Here is a 25,895-nt window from a genome sequence, read left to right as displayed (position 1 = left end):
CCTTCCCAGCCGCTGCGGCGCCAGTGCTCCGCCCCCTGACAGGCAGCAGCCAATGAGCGGCTCCTGCCGCCGGCCTTTAAGAACCGCGCGCACTCTCCCAGCCGCCGACGCCGGCCTTGCACTCCAAAGGAGTTTCCATGGAGACCGAGGCTGGGCCCGGGCGGCCTCGCGGCGTTGCCATGGAGACAAGTCCCGGGCTAGGGCTCCGAAGCCCCGGCTCTCCGCTGGCTCAGAACCCCGCGGAGCCGCTGTACAAGGCCGGAGCCGCCGCGGCGGCAGCACGCTGGGACCTAAGGAAACACTCTTTGCTCATTGTGATCGGCGATATCGGTTCGGAGAGTCAGCTGAGGGCCGTGCGGGCCCACCTTGAACAAGGTGAGCTGCTGTCCTGGATGCTCTCGGGACATCCTTCATCCCGTGCTTCTTTGCCATCTGCATCCTCCAACCGTAGTGTGCTTTTCTTGAGATCTGCGCGCCCTGTTATCTGAATCATCAGCCCCTGGCCTGTCACCTCCATCCTCTGTGTCACACATCTGTATTCCCCCACCCCAGCTGCCAACATCTCGCTTCCCCATCCTTCCCGCACACCCTGTGGTGTTCCACAAACTCCCTGAGGAGGGGTGGGGAGCTCTGTGTACTGCCTGGGGAGCCCTTTCTAGTTGCACCCCTCTCTCCTGCAGTGTCATGGGCCAGACGCCCTAAAAGTCCTCACCATCCCCTGGAGAGTCCAGGTCCCTACCTTAATTTCTTCTTTAGGTTTCTGAACAGGCACAGGGTGCTTTCTGAACGCCGCAGACAAATCTCAAATATCCCAGTGCCAGCGGCCAGACTGAGAGTGACCTTCGTGACCACAGGCTTCTCAGTCCTTCTCTGCCTGTGGCGCAGTGCTGCGGAGCCACCTGCGGGTGGAAGCCAGCCGCGGAGGAGTGTAGGCAAGGAGGGGACCACAGAAGGAGAATTTAGAAACCTACCTAGCTGTATCCAGAAGGAAGGGGCTCTTGGGTGTCATTTCTATCTCACCTGGTCAACTCTGCAAGAAAATTCCTACATACAAACTTGTTAATGACCAAATTTAGCCTAAACTCTGCCCTTCTCCCTCTGGCTCCAGCAAAGCCCAAGAAAGGCACAGGATGGGAGACAGGCAAAGGTACTAGCCACCCTTCTCAAAGACATCAGTGAGGCTGATCATAGCAATTGCTCTTATCCCTTCCTTCTCCTTACCCCTTCTGTGAGTTTGGAAGTTCTCTCAGAAGTCTAGTCCCTCTGACCTTATCTAGGTCCCTCTTTGTTTCTTTTTCTCTCACAGGCATTCTCTCCTGGAACATTGACTTATCATCCATTGACTTGAACCAACAATTGAGACTCTTCATTACCCGGCATCTAGCTCACTTCTCCTCAGAGGTCAAAGGTTAGGATTAGTATCAATTTGTCTCTGTCCTTTGGGTGAGGGCTGGTCACAGAAGATCAGAGGTCCAGTCTTCCAGGCAGAACTGGCCTTGTGGGAGGATTGGGTGGGGAGGAAGGGAGAGACGCCTGAGGGGAAAGTTGTAAAGCTCCCATAGCTATCCCTACATACCCGCACACTGCAGACAGATGGTATGATGGTGAGGGAAGCCTAAAGAACATAATTTCTACCTCAGAAGAGGGTAGTTTTATGAACAGCTGTTGACATGCGCTAAGAGAATGAGGTATCAATCATCTGTGTAAAAATTCGCTCTTTTTTTTGTGTATTCCCTTTTCTGTATACCCTGGCCTCCTTGCTTCCCTTTACAAAAGCCCTTGAACCCCAGACTCACCTTCCCAGCTTCTTGCTTAGCATTTTTTTCTCAAGCTACAGAGCCTACCCTCCAGAATTCAGGGTTTCTGGTTCCTCCTTTGGCTCAGTCAACCGATGTCCAGAGCAGAGCAGAAACATTGTACCAAAGACCGATGAGCACCATGAAATCCAGAGTGGAAGCAGGTTTTCCTGGATTTACTTCTGCAAGAGCTAGTCATACTTTGAGGTTTGGCTCTGAAATCAAAGTTCACGGTTTGCAATTTCCCATTCTGCTGGGTAGAAGAAATGGTCAGGAATTTAAGAAAACAATATTTTAGGAACTGCTATTCCATGACAGTATCTGTGGGGAAACTACAGAAAGCCGTATATCTCATTGTTAAAGTGCTGGGCATCTGATAATGTTATTGGTAAATGCTGACAAACTAATTCGTACACCATTGTTTTTATGGAATATAAGTCTACCCAACTCAGCAGTCACTGCTGGAGTTCCCTTGTAGCTCAGCAGGTTAAAGATCCGGTGTTGTCACTGCTGTGGCTTTGGTTACAGCTGTGGCTTGGGTTCATCCCCTTGTCTGGGAACTTCCGCATGCTGTGAGCATGGCGAAAAAAGAACAAAAGTCATTGCCACCAAATGACTGAATTTATATCTTATATAGATAATTCTCAATTATCCAGTATAATAGATAATCACCTCCCCTTCTTTTCTGCTCCTCCTGCTAATTGCCACATCTTTGGTCATTTCCCTGATCACCTATTCCTCTAGAGTTGATCCTGGAGAGAGCAGACAAGGTTAACATGACTAATGCTCCATCATCTTAGGAATATATGCAGCACTTTAAAAATTTGAGGCTGACGTCTTCTTGATGTGACTGGCTTCCTGTGAAGCTAGCCAGTCACTGTTTGAGACTGCCTTCTGTTTACAATTACTCATGTCATTGCTTCCTCCATCAGCTCTAGTGATTGACAAGTGACAGTTTCATAACTTTATTAATCCTACGAGCTTTTGTACAAGGCTGGATAAGGGAATGACAGCAGATGAAATTAACAACTGGATTGAAGTTTGGAGAGTATCTGCTGATGTTATTAATTCACACTGAATTCTCTAACCTTGTTCTTTTAGACACAGATGTAAGAGTAGATGCTTTCTGGAATGACATAGGAATGATCATAACTTAAAACAAAATAATTAGCCATTCTTCAGAATAAGATGTGGGAATACTTGGGAAAATGCTTACAGGGAGATGTATAGTTACTGTCAGGGACCTCTCAGAAACGAGTACCAATATGTAAACAGCTACTAGGTCCTTTCAATCAAAGAGTTTTACTATGGTGTCCATAAGGGGCTTAGGCCATTATACCTAAGATCAGGGCTTACTTTTGAATATTGTTAGTTTTATGGTGGCCTGACTATGTCCCTGGAGAATAGTGGAGAATTTCCGGGAAAAACCCACATGGCTCAGACAGCCTCAGCCCCACCCGTGCTGGCTTCTCTTTCAGCTGTCCCCACAAACAACAGTCAGCCCAGAGCAGCTGCAGGCACTGCCCCTCCTTTCAGGCTCCCTTTAGTAGGGAGGCAAAGGGAACTAGGCTGCTGATTTCAGTAGAGAGATATGCTAATACCTTATGATTTAATCCTTTCTGCCCACCCCAAAGGCTGGACCACCATCCCTCTCACCTCTCCTTAAGCCCTGGGCCCAAGCAACGGTAGGGAGAGTGTGGTTATTCCTGCCACTAGCCCCCCTCCCCCCCACACACACAGAAAAGGCACTGAAAAGGAGGGGACACTTTAATGGAGAGTCAGTAGCCCAGCTCCTTCTAGTGGTCACAAGTGGTAAAGGCTTTCCAAGGTGAATGTTGTACCAGGTAGTCTCCAGTGGTGACTTGGAGCCTTACTTTCTATCTCCTGCAAAAGAAAAGAAAAGAAATCTAGAGCTTGGGAGTTCTCTTGTGGCACAGAGGGTTAAGGATCTGGTATTGTCACAGCAGCGGCTTGGGTCACTACTGTGGCACAGGGTCAACCCCTGACCCAGAACTCCCACATGCTGAGGGTGAGACCCCCCCCCCAAATCTAGAGCATCCAAGCATCTTAAAACAAACCCAGAAACAACTAGAACAATGGGAAACTGAGCTTAAATAACACTCTGATACTACTTCTATTATTGAGCACGTACAGAAAAGGGAGAGGACTTCATAATTTATAATTCACAATTGACATTCTATGACTCTAAAAAAGCACAGGCTTAAGGACCAGTTTAGAAGCCTTCTGTGTGACTCTGTATCACCACTGATGCAAGCATTAGTTCTATTACTTCTGCAAACATGAAGACCATTCTGAATTAATACAGCAGTTCATTTGGCTCCTAGAACTGAGGTTTGCGATGAAGAGTACTTTAAGTCCCTTCCTGCAGGCATCTCCAGTCCTGGGTTTACCTGGGAGCTAAGTTATTCCTAGAGTTGGTCTAGTCTGAGATTTTGATTTAGGATTTCCCTGGTCACTTAGGTGCCCTCTCATAAATCCTCTACAAAAGGGGGACAGACTTCCAGTGGCATCTGTGCACTGCAGGTTTAGGATTCTAGCAATGAAGTATTTTTTCATCTTTTATGCCATTCACCCTTGACAGCATTATTGGAGGATGGTACTAATATTATACTCATGTTATAGTTCTGGAAGTAAACTTTCAGATTGCTTAAGTGGCTTGTTTAAAAGCATGATTAGTAAAATGGTAGAGTCAGGTCTCAAATCCAGGACTTCTGATCTCACTCTGTGTTGAGCTCAGGCCTCTCTCTCTTTTTTGGCATCTCACCATTTCATTGCAGCAGAGCCAAGGAACACAGCGGATGGAGGTTTGGTTGTGGTGGGTGGCTATTCAGAGGGTGAGGGCTAAAGGAAAACTCTACTGTGAGTTGGAACTTTGCCCAGGGTGTGGTCCCTGGAGGTAAGAGCTGAAAATAAGGGTGGGCTCTGCATTGGGCTGGGAAGGGTTGTTTTGTTCTCAAGCTATGTGTCTATCCAAGTTTTCCTCCTCGCCCACTCCAGAGAGCCCTAAAAAGCAGGGAGGAGATAGAAGGTTTGAGGTGGAAGGAAATGAGAACTATGAAGGTGCAGAAGGGAGGTGCTTCCCTTCTGTGGTGCTGGGAACTCAGCCTGGTTTGCATTGTGTATCTCTGCAGATGGCCTCCTCCATCCAAATGGGGCTGTTGCCATGTTGCTGCTTTGCATCCCCGGATCTGAGCAAGGATTCCTCCCCCTCTGTAGTCCTCCCCACCACCACCACCACTGGTGACTCAGCTCCTCCTCTCCTCTAGAGGCAGCTTAGGGGGGATGGGGATGCTAAGAGCAAAGACTATTTTGGCTTCTCTGACCTTCAAAAGCAGCTCTTGGCAGCCTGGGGCAAGGGTGGGGCTGGTGCTGGGGTAAAAGTGGGTGGATGCTATCATGAGGAAGGCTGTAGGAATTGGCCAGGACTGGGGAGGGTTGATGGAAAGGGAAGAGGGCAGGGAACAATTCTGTGGGAACCTGAGCATCACCTGGTAGGAATGCAATGCTTGAGCTTTCAAGGTCCTCTCCAAGTCCTAGAGCATATGTTATCAAATTTGAGACAGAGGGAGACTACGGGAAACTGGAATACTGGAAGGATTAAGATTTTATAAAACAGAGACATCAGTGAAACATAGCAGGGTGCAGAGACGAGGAAAACAGGGTTCCAACACTACAAAGTCATTATACTTTTTTAGTCCAAAGAGTACTTTATGTAACATTTAATAATTGGCCCATAGTAAGAAAATCTTGTAGGGCTGGCAGTGATCTTCTTTTATCCCTTTAATTATTTCACTGAAAGGCAGAAAGAACCCTGAATCTTCAGAGAATGCCTCTTTATACCCAATGACCAAGAATTCCAAGTATCAGTGCCTGGGGGGTTGCTGTGCTGTGCTGTGCTGCATTGGCGGAGAGTTGCATGCAGTCCCTGGCCCCCTGTGCCCCACCCAAGATAGGATCAGGACCATGTGTCCACTACAGAATTTCAAACTACTTCCAACCTAAATAAGACTTATTTCTGTTTGCCATCCCACCCCCACCCCCATTTCTGCAGCTGTGGCTCAGAAGGCAGCAGAGCTCAGTTCAACTCCCTCACATCATCCCCAGCTTAAAGTAGTCCCCTTATTCCTACCCCATGCTTTCAGGCCCCTAGCCTCTTTGTCTCCTGCTCCTCTAGGGATTGAAGGTCATTCCCTGGGTCTGAGGGGAGAAGCAGCAGATGGTTCCTGAGAGAGGGGGGAGGGCCCAGGCAGACCATGCCTCCTGTATCCCTGCAGTGTGTGGTACAGGGCTTTGGTCTTTGGGCTGATGAATATTTCTTAACTAAGCAGGGTTGGGGAAAAGGGCCCTGTGGGCCATTGGAGACCATCCTGGCTCTTTGAGCTGCGAGACAACTCCTCAGCCCCCACCAGTCAGAAGCACCAGAGCACTGTCATTGTGAAGGCAAAGAAATAGTTAAGTCGCTAGTGCCGCGTCATGGACCAGCCCCTCTTCCCCGCCCTGGCGCCGCCCTCACCATCAAGTGCCCCCCCCCACTCCCACCCCTAGTGCCGCAGACTCTTCCCTCAAGCTGCCGGCTGAGGCCGGAGTCGCAGCCTCATGAGGGGCTCCCTCCCACACCCGAGGGTAAGAACCGAACCAAGCCAAAGGGCTTGGCATGGGGGTGGGGGGCGTGGGGGATGCTGAGATAGGGAGGTGGGATGAGGGTAACGGAAAGGGAGTTGGTACCTAATCTGGTGTGTCTGGAACCATCCCAGCGTGGGCGGGCAGGGTGACGGAACAGAGAGAGAAGATGAACATTACTGGTTATGGGGCCAGCCTGGACCCAGAACCAGGAGGAGGCCAGTGGGTCTGGGATGGTGACAGTCCACCTCGAAGGCTGGGCCAAGTTGGTAGATAGCAGCGTGGGGGCAGCAGCCGAGGGGGTGTCACTGGCTCTGCCGGGCAGCGTTGGGGGTTGGGGGCTGTGTGTTGGGTAGGGGCAGAAGAATCTGAGGGGAAGGCAGAGATTATGGGAATGCACCTAATGGGAGGGTCTCTGGGTGTCAGCTGCTAGAGGCTCAGCTGCTTCTATGCTGGGGTGAATGGGACCGCGAGTTTTTGCCGAGTAAGGGAAGGTGGGGGACACCATGGAAAAGAAGGGAGGAAAGGGTCATTAAGACGTGGCATGCACCTCTTCACAGGCCAGCCTATTTGCAGTGGGCTCCCAACACCCATTCCCTGCGACTGGCTTTAAACTTGGACTCTTAAGTCCCCCTCTTTCTGGCTGCCCTCGGAGATTGAGAGCTCTCTCTCTCCAGCAGCTGCCCCGCATTCCCAGTCCTGTCAACCCCACAGGTTCCCAGTCAGGGCCCCACCCCCATCTCATCTCTGCTCCTCTTCCCAAGATGGGGGCTCGGAACAGAGGAACCAGTTTCTTCTCCCTCTCTGTGTTCCCCCCCCTCCCCACCCCCCATGCAGAGGCAGCCAAGAAAATGACTTGTCATGCTGGGGTGGGGGGTGGGGGCGGGGAGGAGCCAGAGCTCAGCGCGCACACTCGCACACACTCACACACTGCGGCAGACTGCAGCTGCCCGGCGGCCCCCCTCCCCTGCCGCCTCACTGCGGAGACACCTGCCCTCCCGCCTGCTCCGCCTCAGCACCCGCATCCCACCCCCCACCCCATCACTGCCCCTGCTTCCCGAGAAGTCTTCGCCAAAGAAAAAGGGAAAACAAGTCAAATGCCTTCAGTGGGGTTGCTGGGGGGAGCAGAAGAGAGAACCGAGGCTGAAAAGGAGGGGGACAGGATATAAACCTCGGAGTCGCCGGTCACGATCCACAACGGGAGAGCGCAGGGGTGAGGGATGGAGTCTTGTGCCAAGACCAGAACTTGGATCAGAGGAGTCGACTAGGGGACTGTGGGGAATGGTAGAATGTGGGGAGGGGGAGTTATAGATAGAAAGCAAATCCATCTGTACCACAGATATTTCTTTCTGACCCTCGGGTTCCAATGTGTGACCTTGTGCGTCTGTGGTGGGGGCGGGGGAGCGGTGGGCAGGGAGCAGGGAGAGGAATTGCCCTTCTCAGTCTAAACTACTGAGAGCTAGCCTAGGGCTGGCCGCTCCGTGAACCATGATAGCCCTCATCCATCACCTACCCAAGCCCTGCCCCTGCGTGTCTCTGAGGTGATTCTCATCCTCTGAACTGACCTCAAAGCGTCCCTCAATTCCCAACTTAATAGAAGAGAACCCTTGAACTCCTCCTGGGCCCCACCCACTCTGTATGGGGGTTTGGTCTTCTGACACCATCCATAGTTCATTTCCCCTGCAGCTGCAACTGCAGCCGGGTGCTGCCAGATCTGCCTGATCCTGGCACCACGGCTCTTCCGCTTAACAAAGGCCCTGGCCCCAGGGTCCTCTTGTCTGAGCCCCAGAAAGAGGAGAGAGCGCTGGGTCACAGAAGAGGGTCTGGGGGACAGGTTATGAGTCCTCCCACCAATATCCTCCAGACAGCCCACTCCCCAGACCATCTGTTCAACTCTGTGTTTGTAAGGTAACTCTACTATGTGCTGCAGTCGGTAAGGGCAGGAGCAGGGGATGGCAACATCCTTCTTCAGCATCTTCTGTCTAACCTGCCACTTTCTTTCTTTGCTGCATTGCATGGTGTTTCGTGTGAGTCTGGATACGGGGAATAAGGGGATTTGAGGGTGTGTTACGCTTCTACACAGCCTGGGGGAACACCCTGAACCTCTCCTTCCTTATTAGTTTTTGTTGTGAACCCCTGACTCCCCTCTCTGGGACAGAAGGCCCATAGGAGAGATGCAAGGATGAGAGGAGAAACTGTTCCCATGGGATCGGTTGTGGGATAGTGAGCCAGGCCTCTCTGGAGCCTGGGGACGTGAAGGTGAGGTGGAAGAGGGAGCTGTGAAATCTTTGTTGGTGGGGACAATATGATCCTGTGCAGGCTTGGCCTCTGAGATGCCAGAGAAGAGAACCAGAGATCCTATTTCTACTCTTTGCCATGTAATCCCTAAAGGTTTAGGTAGTACAAACTTCTAAGCCTTTTGGAATAGGACTTGTGGCTGCAGAGGGGGATTTGAAAGGAGGATGAAGAGTCTGTAGATACTGCACAGAAGCACCCACCTCCCTATTTTCAAACGTTCTGGCAAGAAAGCATAGGGCAGAGGCAAGCTAGTGAGGAGAGGGCTGAGTGAAGACCATGGTCCCAGAAGCCCTCCCTCCAACTGAGCCCCCCAGCCCCAGGCAGCACCAGGAGCTTAGTGCTCGAGAGGGACAAAAGGTTCTTGTCAACAGGGCAGTCTGGGGCGGGAGTTAACAGGCAGAGGGGATAGCAAATGAAGGGAGGGAGAAGACAGCCAGTGTGGGAGAGGGAAGGAGGAAACCCTGAAAGGGAAGGGCAGCGGGACCCAGTTCCTAGACCTTACTCAGCAGTTTCCACAGTGGCAGGATCTAAGGATAGCCAGGCCTCTCTTTCTCCCGTAAGCCCCATTTTCTGATAGCACATTCTTCCTCGCCTGCCTTCCACAGTGCCTCTCCATTTTAGTCTATACCCACTTCCCTCAATACAAATTCCTGCATCTCTCCCTCAGGCCAGAGGACCCTCTGCCACCAGAGTGAGATCCTAGAGACCATCATCCTGGTAAACCCCAGTGCCGACAGCATCAGCTCTGAGGTAAGGCCAGGGCCTTTGCCTTGCCACCAGGGCCTGCCGAAAGTGCCATAACCCACCCTTGCCAGTGCTACTGCTGTAAGGCCAAGAATTCCTGGACCTGGCTTTGAACCATCCTCTCTCTGCCATCTAACCTGCCTCACAATCCCAGCCCCACCCTGGAAGTGTTGTGGGGCTGCCAGTGGGGAACGTGTCCTTGCAGTACTGAGGGGGACCAGGAACATTCAGTGCCCTTTCCTGGGGTTCCTCCATTGGTGACCAGTCCTCTCCTTCTGCCTCTAGGTTCGCCACCTGCTGAGCAGCCCATCAGCTCATAAACTACTAATCTTGAGTGGGCAAAGTTTAGAGCCTGGGGGAGACCTCATCCTACAGAGTGGCACCTACTCCTATCAAAACTTTGCCCAGGTCCTTCACAACCCAGAGGTAAGTTCCAGGTCTGAGTGTCTGAGAGGAACAGAACATGGGGTAGGACTAGATCTGTGAGGAGGGATCCAAGGAAGGGAACATCCCAAGTTCCTTGACCCTCAGGGATGCTGGAAGAAAGGTAGGAAATCACCTCAGAGATGGAGATTAGCAGATTGACTCTAAATCAGGTTGAGACAATCCCAATGACCCGACTGATTGAGCCTTCTGTCTCCCATTCCTCTAGATTGCCCAGTTGCTCAGCAATAGAGAGTCTGGGACCCAGGCTTTCCTCACCGTGTCCTGCTTAGGGGAGGGTGATTGGAGCCACCTGGGACTATCCAGTTCCCAAGAGACCCTGCACCTCCGGCTAAACCCTGAGCCCACGCTGCCCACCATGGATGGCGTGGCTGAGTTCTCCGAGTATGTCTCTGAGACTGTGGACGTGCCATCCCCCTTTGACCTGCTTGAGCCCCCCACCTCAGGGGGCTTCCTCAAGCTCTCCAAGCCTTGCTGCTACATCTTCCCCGGTGGCCGAGGGGACTCTGCCCTCTTTGCTGTTAATGGTTTCAACATCCTGGTGGATGGTGGCTCTGATCGCAAGTCCTGCTTCTGGAAGCTGGTGCGGCACCTAGATCGCATTGACTCGGTTTTACTCACCCACATCGGGGCAGACAACCTGCCAGGCATCAACGGACTCCTACAGCGCAAAGTGGCAGAACTGGAGGAGGAGCAGTCCCAGGGCTCCAGCAGCTACAGCGACTGGGTGAAGAACCTCATCTCCCCTGAGCTTGGAGTTGTCTTCTTTAACGTGCCCGATAAGCTGCGGCTGCCTGATGCCTCCCGGAAGGCCAAGCGCAGCATTGAGGAGGCCTGCCTCACTCTGCAGCACCTGAACCGTCTGGGCATCCAGGCCGAGCCACTGTACCGTGTGGTCAGCAACACCATTGAGCCACTGACCCTCTTCCACAAAATGGGTGTGGGCCGGCTGGACATGTATGTCCTCAACCCGGTCAAAGACAGCAAGGAGATGCAGTTCCTCATGCAAAAGTGGGCAGGCAACAGTAAAGCTAAGACAGGCATCGTGCTGGCTAATGGGAAGGAGGCTGAGATCTCCGTGCCTTACCTGACCTCAATCACTGCTCTGGTGGTCTGGCTACCAGCCAACCCCACCGAGAAGATTGTGCGTGTGCTTTTTCCAGGGAATGCTCCCCAGAACAAGATCTTGGAGGGCCTGGAAAAGCTTCGGCATCTGGACTTCCTGCGCTACCCCGTGGCCACGCAGAAGGACCTGGCCACTGGGGCTGTGCCTGCCAACCTCAAACCCAGCAAAATCAAACAGCGGGCTGATAGCAAGGAAAGCCTCAAGGCCACAACCAAGACAGCTGTGAGCAAGCTGGCCAAACGGGAGGAGGTGGCCGAAGAGGGAGCCAAGGAGGCCCGCTCAGAACTAGCCAAGGAATTAGCCAAGACAGAGAAGAAGGCAAAAGAGTCATCTGAGAAGCCCCCAGAGAAGCCTGCCAAGCCTGAGAGGGTGAAGACAGAGTCGAGTGAGGCACTGAAGGCAGAGAAGCGAAAGCTGATCAAAGACAAGGTGGGGAAGAAGCACCTGAAAGAAAAGATTTCAAAGCTGGAAGAAAAAAAAGACAAAGAGAAAAAAGAAATCAAGAAGGAGAGGAAGGAGCTCAAGAAGGATGAAGGAAGGAAGGAGGAGAAGAAGGATGCCAAGAAGGAGGAGAAGAGGAAAGATACCAAGCCTGAGGTCAAAAAGGTTTCCAAGCCAGACCTGAAGCCCTTTACCCCTGAGGTGAGAAAGACCCTCTACAAAGCCAAGGCCCCTGCCAGAGTCAAGACGGACAAGAGCCGGGCTGCCCGTGGGGAGAAGGAGCTGTCTTCTGAGCCCCGCATGACACCCCCAGCCCAGAAGGGGGCTGCACCACTTCCAACAGTCAGTGGCCACAGGGAGCTGGCCCTTTCTTCTCCAGAGGATCTCACCCAGGACTTTGAGGAGTTGAAGCGTGAGGAGAGGGGGTTGCTGGCTGAACAAAGGGACACAGGACTAGGAGAGAAACCACTGCCTCCCGACGCTGCAGAGGAGGGACCCCCAAGCACAGTGGCCCAAGAGACACCACCCTCTGTCCCAGGGCTGGAACCAGAAGAGCCTGTGATAAAGGAAAAAGAAGTTGTCTCAGACATCCCTGAGGAACCAGGCAGCAAGGACAGAGGCCCAGACTCTGGAGCTGAAACAGAGGAGGAGAAAGATACCTGGGAGGAAAAGAAGCCAAAGGAAGGAGAGGGGCCCCTTGAAAGAACAGAAGCCAGAGAGGAAAGTGAACCTGAGGTAAAGGAGGATGTGATAGAGAAGGCTGAGTTAGAAGAAATGGAGGAGCTGCACCCATCAGATGAGGAGGAAGAGGAAGAGACAAAGGCTGAGGGATTTTACCAAAAACATATGCAAGAAGCCTTAAAGGTAACTCCAAGGGGCAGGGAGGCTCTTGGGGGCCGGGAACTGGGACTTCAAGGCAAGGCCCCTGAGAAGGAGGCGTCATCATTCCTAAGCAGCCTGGCTACCCCTGCAGGAGCCACTGAGCACGTCTCTTACATCCAGGACGAGACGATCCCTGGCTACTCAGAGACCGAGCAGACCATCTCAGATGAGGAGATCCATGATGAGCCCGAGGAGCGCCCAGCTCCACCTAGGTTTCCCACGGGTACCTATGACCTCCCTGGGCCTGAAGGTCCTGGCACCTTTGAGGCTAGCCAGCCTGCAGATGGTGCTGTTCTCGCCACCTCCGGCAAAAGCTATGGAGCGCCAGAGACCGAACTCACCTACCCCCCCAACATGGTAGCTGCCCCTCTGGCTGAAGAGGAGCACGTGTCCTCAGCCACCTCAATCACTGAGTGTGACAAGCTTTCTTCTTTTGCCACATCCGTGGCTGAGGACCAGTCCGTGGCTTCACTCACAGCTCCTCAGACAGAGGAGACAGGCAAGAGCTCCCTGCTGCTTGACACGGTTACAAGCATCCCTTCATCCCGCACTGAAGCCACTCAGGGCTTGGACTACGTGCCCTCAGCTGGTACCATCTCACCCACCTCCTCACTGGAAGAAGACAAGGGTTTCAAATCACCACCCTGTGAGGATTTCTCTGTGACCGGGGAATCAGAAAAGAGGGGAGAGACTGTAGGGAGAGGCTTGCCTGGAGAGAGAGCTGTGGAAAAGGAAGAGGAGGAGGCTGCAAATGTACAGATGTCTGAGAAACTTCACGACCAGTATGGAGCCCCAATGTTTGCTGCCCCTGGGCACACCCTACATCCAGGGGAACCAGCCCTTGGAGAAATGGAGGAGCGCTGCCTCAGCCCAGATGACAGCACAGTGAAGATGGCCTCTCCTCCAGCATCTGGCCCACCCAGTGCAACCCACACACCCTTTCATCAGTCCCCAGTGGAAGAAAAGTCTGAGCCCCAAGACTTCCAGGAAGCCGACTCCTGGGGAGATACTAAGCGTACACCAGGTGTGGGCAAGGAAGATGCTGCAGAGGAGACAGTCAAGCCAGGGCCTGAAGAAGGCACATTCGAGGAGGAAGGAATGGTGTCTCCTCCCAGGAGCCCCCAGGCCCAAGAAGAGCCCCTCAGCATTGCTGGGGGACAGGTAGGCTGCACCATCCAACTGCTGCCAGAACAGGACAAAGCAATAGTCTTTGAGACTTTGGAGGCAGGAGAGCCCACAGGCCCAATTCTGGAAACAGAAGCTGTTCCCAGAGATTTGGGAACATCAGTCCAAGAACCCAGTGAACCTCAGAAAGATGAAGTACTCCAATTTCCTGACCGAGGCCTCTCCCCTGGAGAGGCAGAGTCCCTCTCTGTCCTCAGCGTGGTCTCCCCAGACACTGCCAACCAAGACGCCATCCCTAGGTCTCCCTGTGGCCTGACAGAGCAGCACCTACGCAAAGATCTTTGGCCACAAGTATCTCCAGAAGATACCCGGTCACTTTCTTTCTCAGAAGAGAGTCCTAGCAAGGAGACCTCTCTGGATATCTCTTCTAAGCAGCTGTCTCCAGAAAGCCTTGGCACCCTCCAGTTTGGGGAACTAAGCCTAGGAAAGGAAGAAAAGGGGCCTCTGATGCAGGCTGAAGACACCTCCCATCACCCAGCCCCTGTATCTATTCCAGAGCCCTGTGCAACCACGGTGTCACCTCCCACAGATTGGACCAGTGGATACTCTGCACAGGCAGACATCACAGATGAGAGCCCTGATGGAAAATTCCCTGCCAGCTCCTTCTCTCACTCTGCACTGTTAGGAGATGGGAAGCACTTACCTGGAGTGATAACAAGCCCTGATGAACACATTCTGACACCTGATAGCTCCCTCACCAAGAGTCCTGAGTCTTTGCCAAGCCCTGCCATGGAGGATATTGCCATGGAATGGGAAGGCAAAGTTCCAGAGTTGAAAGACAGAACCCCAGAGCAGAAGGAGAAGGGACCTGAGCCAACAGATGAAGTCCTACAGCAGAAGGACAAGACTCTGGAGCACAAGGATATTGTCACAGAGCAGAAGGATACAGCCATCGATCAGAAAGATGAGGTTCTGGAAGAAAGGGACAAAGCTGTGGAACAGCAGGATAAGAGTTTAGAACAAAAAGGCAGAGCCTTAGAACAAAGGGACACAGCCCAGGAACAGAAGGAGAAGGCCCCTGAAGTAAAACACAAAGACTTAGAACCAACAGACAGAGACTTAGAACCAAAAGACAGAGATTTAGAACTAACAGACAGAGACTTAGAACCAAAAGACAAGGCCCTGGAACAGGAGGACAAGGTCCCAGAAGAAAAAGATGAAACTTTAGAACAAAAAGTCGGAGACTCTGAACATAAAGACAAGGTTCCAGAGGACAAGGTCCCTGAACTGATGGGTAAGGCCTTAGAACAGACAGACAAAGCCCCTGAGCAGCACAAGGCCCCAGAACCAAAGGACAAGGCCTTGGAAAAGAAGGATCAGGCTTTAGAACAAAAATACTGGGTCTTAGAACAGAAGGGGGAAGCCCTGGAACAAAACATTAAGGCTGATGAACAAAAAGGCAAGACCGTGGAAGAGAAGGACAAAGCCCAGGAGCAGGAGAGCCCTGTGCAGGAGGATAAAACCATGACCCCGAAGGAGATGATCCTAGAGAAAAAATCTCCAGAAAAAGTCAAGGCTGTGGAGCAAAAGGAAGAAGTTCTGCTGGAGAAGACCAAAGCTCTGGGGCTGGAAGAGAGCCCCAGGCGGGAGCAGGAAGAGAAGTACTGGAAGGAGCAGGATGTGGTCCAGGAGTGGCGAAAAACGTCTCCAACCAGAGGGGAGCCGGTAGGAGAACAGAAAGAGCCTGCCCAGACATGGGAGGACACATCTCCTGAGCAGGAGGACAGGTACTGGAGGGACAGAGAGGATGTGGTCCTGGAACAGGACACATACTGGGGGGAGCTGAGCTGTGAGCGGAAGGTCTGGTTCCCTCATGTGCTGAGTGGCCCTGGGGCTCGGCCACGGTACACAGAAGAGAGGGAGAGCACTTTCCTTGATGAGGGGCCAGATGATGAGCCAGAAGTGCCCCCCTTGGACCGTACACCTCAGAGCCCCTGGGCCTCAGACTTCAAGGGCTTCCAGGAGCCCTCACCACAAAAGGGGCTGGAGGTGGAGCGCTGGCTCGCTGAATCACCAGTTGGCCTGCCACCAGAGGAAGAGGACAAGCTGACTCGCTCCCCTTTCGAGATCATCTCTCCTCCGGCCTCTCCACCTGAGATGGTTGGACAGAGGGTTCCGCCAGCCCAAGGACAAGTGAGCCCTATCCCAGAGCCTAAGCCCATGCCACCGATGAGGACTGAATCCACCACCCCGTCATGGCTGGCTGACATCCCTCCATGGGTGCCCAAGGACAGACCCTTGCCACCAGCACCCCTCTCCCCAGCTCCAGCTCCCCCAACACCTGCCCCAGAGCCACACACTCCTATGCCTTTCTCTTGGGGCACAGCTGAGTATGACAGTGTGGTTACTGCTGTGCAGGAGAGCACAGCTGAGTTGGAAGGGGGGCCGTACTCCCCTCTAGGGAAGGACTACCGAAAGGCCGAAGGGGAAGGGGAAGAAGAAGGTGGGGTTGGAACTCCTGATGGCAGCCCCCTCACCACAAATGTCCCAGAGGCCAGCAAGAGCCATGTCACCAAGGAGCCCGAGCAGACTGAGCCAGAGCAGAGAGAGCCCACGCCCTACCCTGATGAGAGGAGCTTTCAATATGCAGACATCTATGAGCAGATGATGCTCACTGGGCTGGGCCCCGCCTGCCCCACTAGAGAGCCTCCGCTTGGAGCCGCCAGGGATTGGCCCCCACGCGTCTCAACCAAGGAAGAGGCTGCTGGCCGAGACACATCTGCAGAGAAGGAGCTTTCATCTCCTGTCTCACCCCATCGCCTCCAGTTCGACAGTCCAGCGTTCAGCTATGCAACTCTGGGGGGACCCACCGTACCCTCCAGGCAGGAGCCTGAGCCAGGGCCAAGTGTGGATCCCGACCTCACCCCACCTGCAGTACCACCCCGTGTCCCTATTCCCCAGAGCAAAGGCCCAGGCTCTCCTCTTAATGGTAACATCCTGAGCTGTAGCCCAGATAGGAGAACCCCTTCCCCCAAGGAATCAGGCCATGGCCACTGGGAGGACAGTACTAGTGACTCGGAGCTTGAGAAGGGGGCTCGGGAGCAGCCAGAAAAAGAGGCCCAGTCCCCAAGTCCCCCTCACCCCATGCCTGCAGGCCCCTCCACGTTGTGGCCTGAAAGTGAGGCACATACCAGCCCTTCTGCGGACTCACACCTGGGTCCTGCCCGACCCAGCCTGGACTTCCCTGCTTCAGCCTTTGGCTTCTCCTCATTGCAGCCAGCTCCTCCACAGCTGCCCTCTCCGGCGGAACCCCGCTCAGCACCCTGTGGGTCTCTTGCCTTCTCTGGGGACCGAGCTTTAGCTCTGGCTCCAGGGCCCCCCACCAGACCCCGGCACGATGAGTACCTGGAAGTTACCAAGGCTCCCAGCCTGGACTCCTCACTGCCCCAGCTCCCATCACCCAGCTCTCCTGGGGCCCCTCTCCTCTCCAGTCTGCCACGACCTGCCTCCCCAGCCCTCTCTGAAGGCTCCTCTTCTGAGGCCACCACACCTGTGATTTCGAGTGTGACTGAGCGCTTCCCTCCTGGCCTGGAGGCTGCAGAACAAGGGTCTGTAGAGCTGGTCCCAAGAATGGACCCAGCTGCCCATGGCCTCTGGGACCTCACTCCTCTGAGCCCTGCACCTCCAGCTTCACTGGACATGGCCCCAGCTCCAGCTGCAAGCCTACCTGGAGACATGGATGAAGGCACCCTGCCCTGCCGCCTAGAGTGCTCAGCGGCAGCCACTGAGAAGCCAGGCCCCTCACAGAGTCCCTCTGGGGATTGTGCCACCAATGGCCCAACTGAAACCAGCCCCAAGCCCCCAAGCCCTGTCCCAGCCAAGGCTGAGAAGGCAGAGGCTGAGGCCTGCCCTGCCTGGGAACATGGGGCCTGGCCTGAGGGAGCTGAAAGGAGCTCCAGGCCTGACACGCTGCTGTCCCCTGAGCAACCACTGTGCCCTGGAGAGGCCTCTGGAGGCCAGCCTAGAAGTGTCTCCCCTGAGATTGAAGCTGGGCCCCAGGGATGTGCTGCTGAGCCCCGGCCACATCGTGGGGAGCTCTCCCCATCTTTCCTAAACCCGCCTCTGCCTCGATCCACGGATGACAGTGAGCTCTCAACTGAGGAAGCTCGGCTGGTAGGGAGAGGGGGGCGGCGCCGGCCCGGGGCCCCTGGGGCCACAGGGGGTCCATGCCCGGTGGCAGATGAGACACCCCCGACGTCAGCCAGTGACTCAGGATCCTCACAGTCAGATTCTGACGTTCCGCCAGAAACTGAGGAGTGTCCATCCATCACAGCTGAGGCAGTCCTTGACTCAGATGAAGATGGGGACTTCTTGCCAGTGGACAAAGCTGGTGGGATCAGTGGAACTCACCATCCCAGGCCTGGCCATGACCCACCCCCTATCCCCCAGCCAGACCCACACCCATCTCCTCCCCGCCCAGATGTGTGCATGGCTGACCCTGAGGGGCTCAGCTCTGAGTCTGGAAGGGTAGAGAGGCTACGGGAGAAGGAGAAGGCACAGGGGAGATTGGGCCGTAGGGCCCCAGGCAGAGCCAAGCCAGCCTCTCCTGTCAGGCGTCCGGATCTTCGGGGAAAACGCTCGCCCACCCCTGGTAAAGGGACTGCTGATCGAGCATCCCGGGTCCCACCCAGACCACGCAGCACTCCAAGCCAGGTCACCCCAGCAGAGGAAAAGGATTCACACAGCCCCATGTCCAAGGGTCTAGTCAACGGACTCAAGGCAGGACCAAGTAAGTAAAACATGGAAAGTGGGAGAGATTGTGGTTTGGGGTTGGGTGTGGCTGGTCAAGGGCTCCAGGAGCCAGAGGGAGGGAGGAGGGAGGAAGAAGGTTGCCGAGAGTTCTACTTTCCTCTGCAATGAGTCCTCTGTCTTGTCTCTACAGCAGCCTTGGGCTCCAAGGGTGGCTCTGGCCCCCCGGTATATGTGGATCTTGCCTATATCCCGAATCATTGCAGTGGCAAGACTGCTGACCTTGACTTCTTCCGACGAGTGCGTGCATCCTACTATGTGGTCAGTGGGAATGACCCTGCCAATGGCGAGCCGAGCCGGGCTGTGCTGGATGCCCTGCTGGAGGGCAAGGCCCAGTGGGGGGAGAATCTTCAGGTGAGAGGCAAGAAACACCAAGGAGGTAGTCTAGTCCAAGTTTACTCAGAGGCAAGAGTGGACCACAGTCTCTGTTCATAGAAAGACTCAGCCCTTTCTACGGGCAGTGGCACTGCTTCTGGACCATGAGGTGCCCCATCCCCCAACTTCCCTTCCCTTCACATTCTCACATCGGGCATGTCTTGTCTCCCTCCTAGGTGACTCTCATCCCTACTCATGACACAGAGGTGACTCGTGAGTGGTACCAGCAGACTCATGAGCAGCAGCAACAACTGAATGTTCTGGTCCTGGCTAGCAGCAGCACCGTGGTCATGCAGGATGAGTCCTTCCCGGCCTGCAAGATTGAGTTCTGAAAGAACCACTCTCCCTTCCCCAGGAATCTGTTCCCCTAGCTCCTTTAGAGAATGGCTACCGCTGAGTCCTTTGGGGTTGAGGGATATGCAGCTGGGGGTGGGGGTTATGTGTGGCAGGGGACGGGATGTCGTGTGGGAACTTAGGCTGGGCTAAGTGGGAGGGGTTATCATTCCCCCCCCGCCCCCCCCGCCATCGATGCCTGAAAGGAGTCTCAAAACCAAAGGTAACAGGATTGGGATGGGGGAGGGTACAAAATTAGGATATGAAGTCATGTGATGCCTGAGAACCCTGGAGTGACACCCTCTCAGCGCTGCCTAATGCTGGTATTGGGGAGGAGCGAGGGCAGGTCTCAGAGAGTAACCTCCTCCCTCATGGTGGGAGATCATATCCCCAACCCCAGGGACCTCTTTATCTTAATCTATTTATTTAGCATCCCAAGGAAGGATTTCCAGTAGTAATTTATGTGACCTGGGGGCAGGATACTATCAGTGAGGTGCCCAGAGCTGCATCCTTTCCTCCATGTCGCATCCCTTTACCCACCAGAGTCGTGGTTCCAGCAGGGGTCTGGGGGCATACCTCCCTCCGTATCTGAATGTCTCAATCCAAAACTTGAAGCTCGTTTGACCAACAGATTGGTGAGAGAAGAAAGGAGCTTAACCTCCCAGCCCCTGCTTCATAACATTTGCATCCGAAAGCTGTGCCCAGACCAGGCCTACTAGGCAGCCAAAGGGGCAAGGAGAACCCAGCCCCAATCCCAGAATTTTTCCAAGCTCCCTGACCTTATGAAGTTTTCACCCCCCAATTCCAACTATCCTGATCCCTTCTTATACCTTGCTTGGCATTTATCTGCATGTGGTCATCTGCTGTGGCCGGGTGTGTAACGGGTTAAAAAGCCACTGCCTGACATCCCAACATTTGACGCCCCAGCAATGTGTGACTCCCCCAACATTCCACTATGCCATTCTGCAGCTGAAATGGGAATGCTGGCTGCCTTTCCAGCTCCAAATTCTTGGACAGAGGATCTGAGAGGTGGAGGCCATGCCAGAGGACTTGGGGAAAATGAGAGGGAGGAAGGAAACAGGGAGATGAAGCTGAGCTAAGGCTTAACTCCTACTGAGTGAGAGGAAAACAGGCCAAAAATACCACCCCGGGAGAGGACCTCACCCCAAGCAAGCCAGTAAGCAGCCCTGCCAGACTACCGCCCGACTAAGAAATCCAGACGCTATCGTCAGGGCCTGGCTTTTCTGCCAAATGACTGTGTGGAAACCAAAATGGGCCCGCCTGTGTTCTTCCTAGCTCCCACCCTCCCGTGCTGCTGTGCTCTGCTCCTCCCCACACCTCCCTGCTATAGTTCCCAGCTGCTGTAAGGGAGCTGCCTCCAACTCTTAACAATAAATCAAGTTCATTACAGATGCTGTGGTGCTGCTTAAGCTTTTTCTGACTCCACACATTGCTGAGTTCCAGGGTCCTGGCTTCTACCTCTCTGCTTCTACCAGCATTGTCATTTATCTCGATGCCTTTGAGGTCTGGAAGCCATTCCAGGACCTAGGGAAGCCGGAGAATACAGGGTGGATGAAGGGAGAAAAAGTTATGGGAAGCCAATATAATTTCTGAAAATAGCTGAGAATGCCTGAATGGGGAATAGGAACCGAGGGTGGGGACATACATTTGGTTTGGGGAATGGAAGGGAGACAGTGGGTCTTCTGAGAAGGAATCTGCATACCATGGGGTCAAGAGCTGAGGACCCCATAACCCTCAAATACCTTGCATAGGAGAACACAAAAGTGGTAAGAAGTTGAGGGGCCCTAAGAGATCCAGGGCCTACTTAGGTTGTAAACACCTTTCACGTGTGCAGTCAGCCTTTCTAGGAAGTAAAACGTTGGATTTTCCCCTGCAGTGAAATCCTTTAGAGGCTTTACATTGGGAGAGTCTTTTCTAGGCTCTCCCAATGTAAAGGTGTCAAGCAGGTAAAGAAAGAACATAGTCTCTTTATATCAACTCCTCCTGATAGTCACTCTCAAGCATCAGAGTGAAAAATTGAGAGTGATTTTAACAACATTTGGTGAGAAAGCACTATACTCTTCAGTACCTCCCAGAGAGAGAAACTATCTTCCTGGTAACACTACTTGTTTAAGAAATTTGGGTGAGTTCCCATCATGGCTCAGTGGTTAATGAACCCAACTAGCATCCATGAGGATAAGGGTTCGATTCCTGGCCTCACTCAGTGGGTTAAGCATCCAGTGTTGCTGTGAGCTGTGGTATAGGTTGCAGATGCGGCTTGATCTGGCACGGCTGTGGCTGTGGCGTAGCCAGCAGTTACATCTCTGATTCAACCCCTAGCCTGGGAACCTCCACATGCTGTGGGTCTGGCCCTAAAAAGATAAAAAAATAAAAATAAAAAAATAAAAGAAATTTGGGGGTGGTGGGATGATTGTTATAGGGACCTGCTGGGATGCCTGATCTCCATGTTTTTATAGCCGATTCCTGCTCAGCTACAATGGGTTTTGATTGGTTCAGATTAATTCAGTCACAGACACAAATGAACTACAGTCATATGCCTTCTTGAATTCCCAAGGACATCATCATCACCACTACGGTTCTCATTATTCTGTATTTATTGAGCACTCATTATGTTCCGGCCCCCACTCCGATGACCACATTACCCTTCCTACCCACCCCTGTATCTTTGGGAAAAGCTTCATAATCCTACTTGGGCCTAAAGACACAATGATGTATAAGGACAAACCTCTTGGGGACCCTGGAATATTTGGTCTTTGGCCAGTCTGACCGTGGCACTACTACAGAAATATATATATATGTCTCTCATGTCTGTACAATAGTGATCTCTGCTGACTGCTTAAAATAGAACCTGATTTTTTCTATACCATCTCCTAAGGAGACCCAGCTTCAGAGATTGGCCAAGAAGCGCCCCGAGTTTTTTAAGTAGTAACTCTGAAATTTTCACAGCAATCTAATACCTATGTTTCCCTAGAGCTACTGCCCAGAGGAACAGGACTAGGGTAGAGGGGGCACTTGGGGATGTTATGGAAACACCCATAAGCCCAAACTAAAGATTAGTGGCCATGATGGATATTTGTTTGGGAAAGGAACTCTCGTTTTTTCCCAGGCATTTCAGAGAGCCATTCTGAACCCACCTGAGGATGCTAGCAAAAACAAGAGTCCCCCAAATGCACATATGGTCTAAGAGCATCTTGAAAATTTGTGACTGTTTCTCCAGAAAAGTGGAGATCTTTGAGTCCCCTCTTGCACTTGCTACCCATGGATGGTGTCTTCAGCAGTTAAGTGGCATTTCCTTTATCAATCTTGGATTTCCCGGATGATCACAGAAGGTTAGGTAATGATAGACCCGTCTACCCTTTGAAGGAAATCATATTCAAGTCTAATGGCTGGGTGAGGAGTCAATGGCTGCTTTGAACATGAAATTGACTCCTCCCCGAGCCCAGCTCTGGCACAGGTATGCTTTATGCCAAGAGGACTGCTTCCTCAGACACCTCTGGTGATACCCAAGGCCTTGATGCTGGCAGGTGAGTTAGCCAACAGAAAAAGTTGCTAGTTCAAATGGCTGGTATAGTGAGATACCACTAAGGAGAAAGTGATTAATCACATGTTGCTGGTGGAAGAGGTGAGTTCTGGTCATGGGCTAGAGACTGGCTCTGAGGATTTGAATTACTAGATGGATACTGGACTTGGGGAACATCCTCTTCAGGCAGCTGGTTGATCAACTCAGGGACCACAGAGGACTGCTGCTGATTCATCTCCTCTGGGATCTCCTGCACCTGCAGATGACCCTCCCAAGGGAACACTTGGGATGGTTTATCAACCTCAGGGATGTCCTGAGACAACAAATTGATTGCAGAAGCCTCTTGGGCCAGCCTGCCAACCTCCACGGAGAACTCTTGGCATGGCTGGCTGAACTCCTCAGAGATCTCTTGGGTTGGCTTGTCAGCTTCCACAAGGATTTCCTGGGCTATGCCACCAACATCTCCAGGTTGGTGGACTAGCCTGCCAACCTCTACAGGGACCCCCTGGCATTTCTGGTAGACCTTTTCAGGGTTCTCTTGGCAAAGCTCACAAGCTTCCTCAGAGACTTTTGAGCACAAGTAGCTGGCATTCTGGCATGGCTGGCTGATTTGAGGGACTTCTTGGCATGTCTGGTTAACATCATCATAGTTCTCCTTGCATGGCTGGCTAACCTCTTCAGGGTTGTCCTGGCATGGCTGGCTGACCTCCTCGGCAACCTCCTCGCATGGCTGGCTGGTTTCCACAGGTGATTCCTGTGGGAACTGGTTTCCTTCAAAAGGCTCTGGCTCCCCTTCTACAGGGAGCTCTTGTGCTCCAGTCCCAGGGGTCTCCTGGAACAGCCCAAAGCCTTGGTGTTCTTCAATCACATGTGAACTTAGGGAGGGGTGATCATTGAAGCCAAAATGGCAGTTGCCATCCACTGCAGTAGGGGAGGAAGGGCCAGCACTGGACACAGTGCTAGAAGGGCCACTGCTGTCTGAAAAGCAAAGTCAGAAGACCAAGTCAGACAAGCTGGAAGAGTAGGCTCTACACTATGTATGCAGTTTGAATACCAGAACAGGCGACCTAGGTTATTCATGTTTTGGGGAAAGAGGGTTTGAATTCTTCCTAAGTTAGCCTAGCTCAGGAACTGCTGCTCTGGCCCAATGTAGACTACAGAGATAGCACTAATGGATATCTAAGACTTCAGGAGAGAGGGCTAAGGCCCATGTCATCTAGTTCTTTCACAAAATAAATCCCTGTTCCAGTTCCAAATTCCCATATCCCCTCATTCCTACTTTAGAAGCATATCAACATTGGGGAGTTCCCTTTGTGGCAGTGGTCAACGAATCTGACTAGGAACCATGAGGTTGTGGGTTCGGTCCCAGCCCTTGCTCAGTGGGTTAAGGATCTAGCGTTGCCGTGAGCTGTGGTGTAGGTTGCAGATGCGGCTCGGATCCCGCGTTGCTGTGCCTTTGGCGTAGGCCGGTGGCTACAGCTCTCATTAGACCCCTAGCCTGGGAACCTCCATATGCCGCAGCAGCGGCCCAAGAAATGGCAAAAAAAAAAAAAAAAAGAAGCATATCAACACTTTATACCAGTGGTTCACAATTAGGGTTACCTATTAAAATTACAGGAAATTTTTCAAAAATACATATTTCCAGTTTCCATCTCCAGAGATTCTAATTCTGTATATTTAGGGTAAAGGTGTGGCAGGTTGAAACACTCCCAGTTAAATTTGATGTACATCTTTTGTTAAGAATTATTTCTTGGAGTTCCCATCGTGGCTCAGCAGGAACAAGTCTGACTAGGAACCATGAGGTTGTGGGTTCAATCCCCGGCCTTTCTCAGTGGGTTAAGGAGCTGACATTGCCGTGAGCTGTGGTGTAGGTGGCTAGGATCCTAAGTTGCTATAGCTGTGGCGTAGGCTGGCAGCTGTAGCTCCAATTAGACCCTTAGCCTGGGAATCTCCATATGCTGCAGGTGTGGCCCTAATAAGCAAAAAAAAAAAAAAAAAAAAAAAAAAAAAGAATTATTTCTTTAGGAGTTCCCATTGTGACTCAGTGGAAACGAACCAGACAAGTATCCATGAGGATGTGGGTTCAATCCCTGGCCTCACTCAGTGGGTTAAGGATCCAGCGTTACCATGATCCTTATGTTGTCAGGATCCTTATATCCTACATGTGGTGTAGGCCACAGACATGGCACAGATCTAGTGTTGCTGCGGAGTAGGCTGGCAGCTGCAGATCCAATTTGACCCCAAGCCTAGGAACTTCCATATGCCGTGGATGCAGCCCTAAAAAGAAAAAAAAAGAATTATTTCTTTAAGGTATATTTTTGGGGCAGAGATAATCACTGATTACTGCCCAAGAGACAAATAATCAGGAAAATGTAGAAAAACTTTGTGAATCAGAACAACAGGAAGGAAAAATGATTTACCCAAAGATGGAAGACTGCCATGGAAACTCAATGGCAGCAGATCTTAATTAACCTTTCTGGAGGTTACTGACCCCTCTGAAACTCTAATGAAACTCATGGACTATCTTCCCAGAAAAATATACATATGGATATTCCCACTAATCTTTACATATAATTGCTGAGGTTCATAGACTTTACCCTGAAATCCATCCATAGATCCAGGGTTAAGATTCTCTAAGTCTTGGGAAATACAGTGTTATAGGTTTATGGATATTATATATATATAAAATATAAAAACCAATTTTTTTAATTCTGACAGTAGTAAAATGAAGGCCTTAGAATCCTCAATTACACTGTGGGATAATTTCTATCCCAACCTCTACTTCTTCATTGATCTCTAGTAGGGAACTAATCTACTTTTCTCTTTTTAAAGATCATATTTATTGTTGGTATTATAGATCTATATTTAAAGCACTCTGATATCAATAATGACAGATTTTAGAAACAGGAAATGCCTAGATATCTTGTTGTCAATGAGAAACAGGAAAGCTGGTAAGCCTGAGTCTGCAAAGGCTCCATCAGTCATTGAATTTCAGGAATGCTAGCTATCTCTTTTCTGCAAAGGATCATAGGAGGCATGCTTCAAGCAGGGGTGGGGGTGGGGTGGGGGAAATAAAAGGGAATGTGGTTTGGGCCAACAAGGCCTATTTAGGGCAGACAGATAAACCCTAAAGAAAATGTCTACCAGTGAGGCTACATATCTGATACTGAGAGTTATAAAAAAGAAAAAAAAAAGATGTAAGCTGAGTTTGCTCAAGATTAGAGGTAGTCAATATTCAGCTAGCAGTATAATTCAGACAAATCAGAGTTCAGACAGAAAGAGAAGCTGAAGATAAGATCTCTAGGGCACAGAACCTATAAACACTACTAGGCAGAGGTAA

At 52.0% G+C, this 25,895-nt stretch overlaps 2 protein-coding genes and 2 non-coding genes across 57 annotated transcripts in view; 3 read left to right on the top strand and 1 right to left on the bottom strand.

The window, feature by feature from the left end:
* Nucleotides 1-106: 106 nt before the first annotated feature.
* MAP1A (microtubule associated protein 1A) lies at nucleotides 107-20,424 on the top strand. 5 transcript variants are annotated; one of them, XM_005659678.4, is made up of 7 exons: nucleotides 107-375; nucleotides 1,307-1,408; nucleotides 9,403-9,485; nucleotides 9,765-9,905; nucleotides 10,132-18,286; nucleotides 18,440-18,660; nucleotides 18,858-20,424. In XM_005659678.4, the coding sequence occupies exons 1-7, from the start codon at nucleotides 138-140 to the stop codon at nucleotides 19,011-19,013; spliced, it is 9,096 nt and encodes a 3,031-aa protein (XP_005659735.4). In that variant the 5' UTR covers nucleotides 107-137; the 3' UTR covers nucleotides 19,014-20,424. The 5 variants fall into 5 exon arrangements, with proteins under 5 accessions (XP_005659735.4, XP_084828063.1, XP_020952325.2 ...); XM_084971937.1 differs by lacking the exon at nucleotides 1,307-1,408; XM_021096666.2 differs by lacking the exons at nucleotides 107-375; nucleotides 1,307-1,408 and adding an exon at nucleotides 6,369-6,440.
* MIR2366-2 (microRNA mir-2366-2) lies at nucleotides 8,192-8,274 on the top strand. Its single transcript, NR_128447.1, has one exon. It is a non-coding gene; the product is annotated as a microRNA mir-2366-2 (primary transcript).
* MIR2366-1 (microRNA mir-2366-1) lies at nucleotides 8,192-8,274 on the top strand. The gene has a single exon (NR_128446.1). It is a non-coding gene; the product is annotated as a microRNA mir-2366-1 (primary transcript).
* Nucleotides 20,425-21,611: 1,187 nt separating the features above from the next.
* The window catches only part of PPIP5K1 (diphosphoinositol pentakisphosphate kinase 1), a 49,922-nt gene continuing 45,638 nt past the window's right edge, over nucleotides 21,612-25,895 (bottom strand). For all 50 annotated transcript variants that reach the window (XM_021096728.2, XM_021096786.2, XM_021096781.2 and 47 more), the window contains one exon: nucleotides 21,612-23,533. In XM_021096728.2, the coding sequence (XP_020952387.1) occupies nucleotides 22,632-23,533 (902 nt within the window). In that variant the 3' untranslated portion in view covers nucleotides 21,612-22,631. The remainder of the gene's footprint in view (nucleotides 23,534-25,895) is intronic.

Source organism: Sus scrofa, chromosome 1 (genome assembly GCF_054392235.1).
Source record: "Sus scrofa isolate SSC_HxYL_T2T_F1_AM1 chromosome 1, Sscrofa_HxYL_maternal_Yorkshire_Landrace_v2.0, whole genome shotgun sequence".
NCBI lineage: Eukaryota > Metazoa > Chordata > Mammalia > Artiodactyla > Suidae > Sus > Sus scrofa.
Note: the sequence above shows the minus strand (reverse complement) of the source record. Positions and strands in the feature narration are given on the sequence as shown.

What these genes read in the sequence shown, in the direction of transcription:
- MAP1A (XM_005659678.4), top strand. Translation starts at nt 138, where the DNA reads ATGGAGACCGAGGCTGGGCCCGGGCGGCCTCGCGGCGTTGCCATGGAG. An exon ending in CTTCTCCTCAGAGGTCAAAG is followed by an intron (nt 1,409 to 9,402) that starts GTTAGGATTAGT and finishes TCTCTCCCTCAG; the next exon opens with GCCAGAGGACCCTCTGCCAC. An exon ending in AGGTCCTTCACAACCCAGAG is followed by an intron (nt 9,906 to 10,131) that starts GTAAGTTCCAGG and finishes CCATTCCTCTAG; the next exon opens with ATTGCCCAGTTGCTCAGCAA.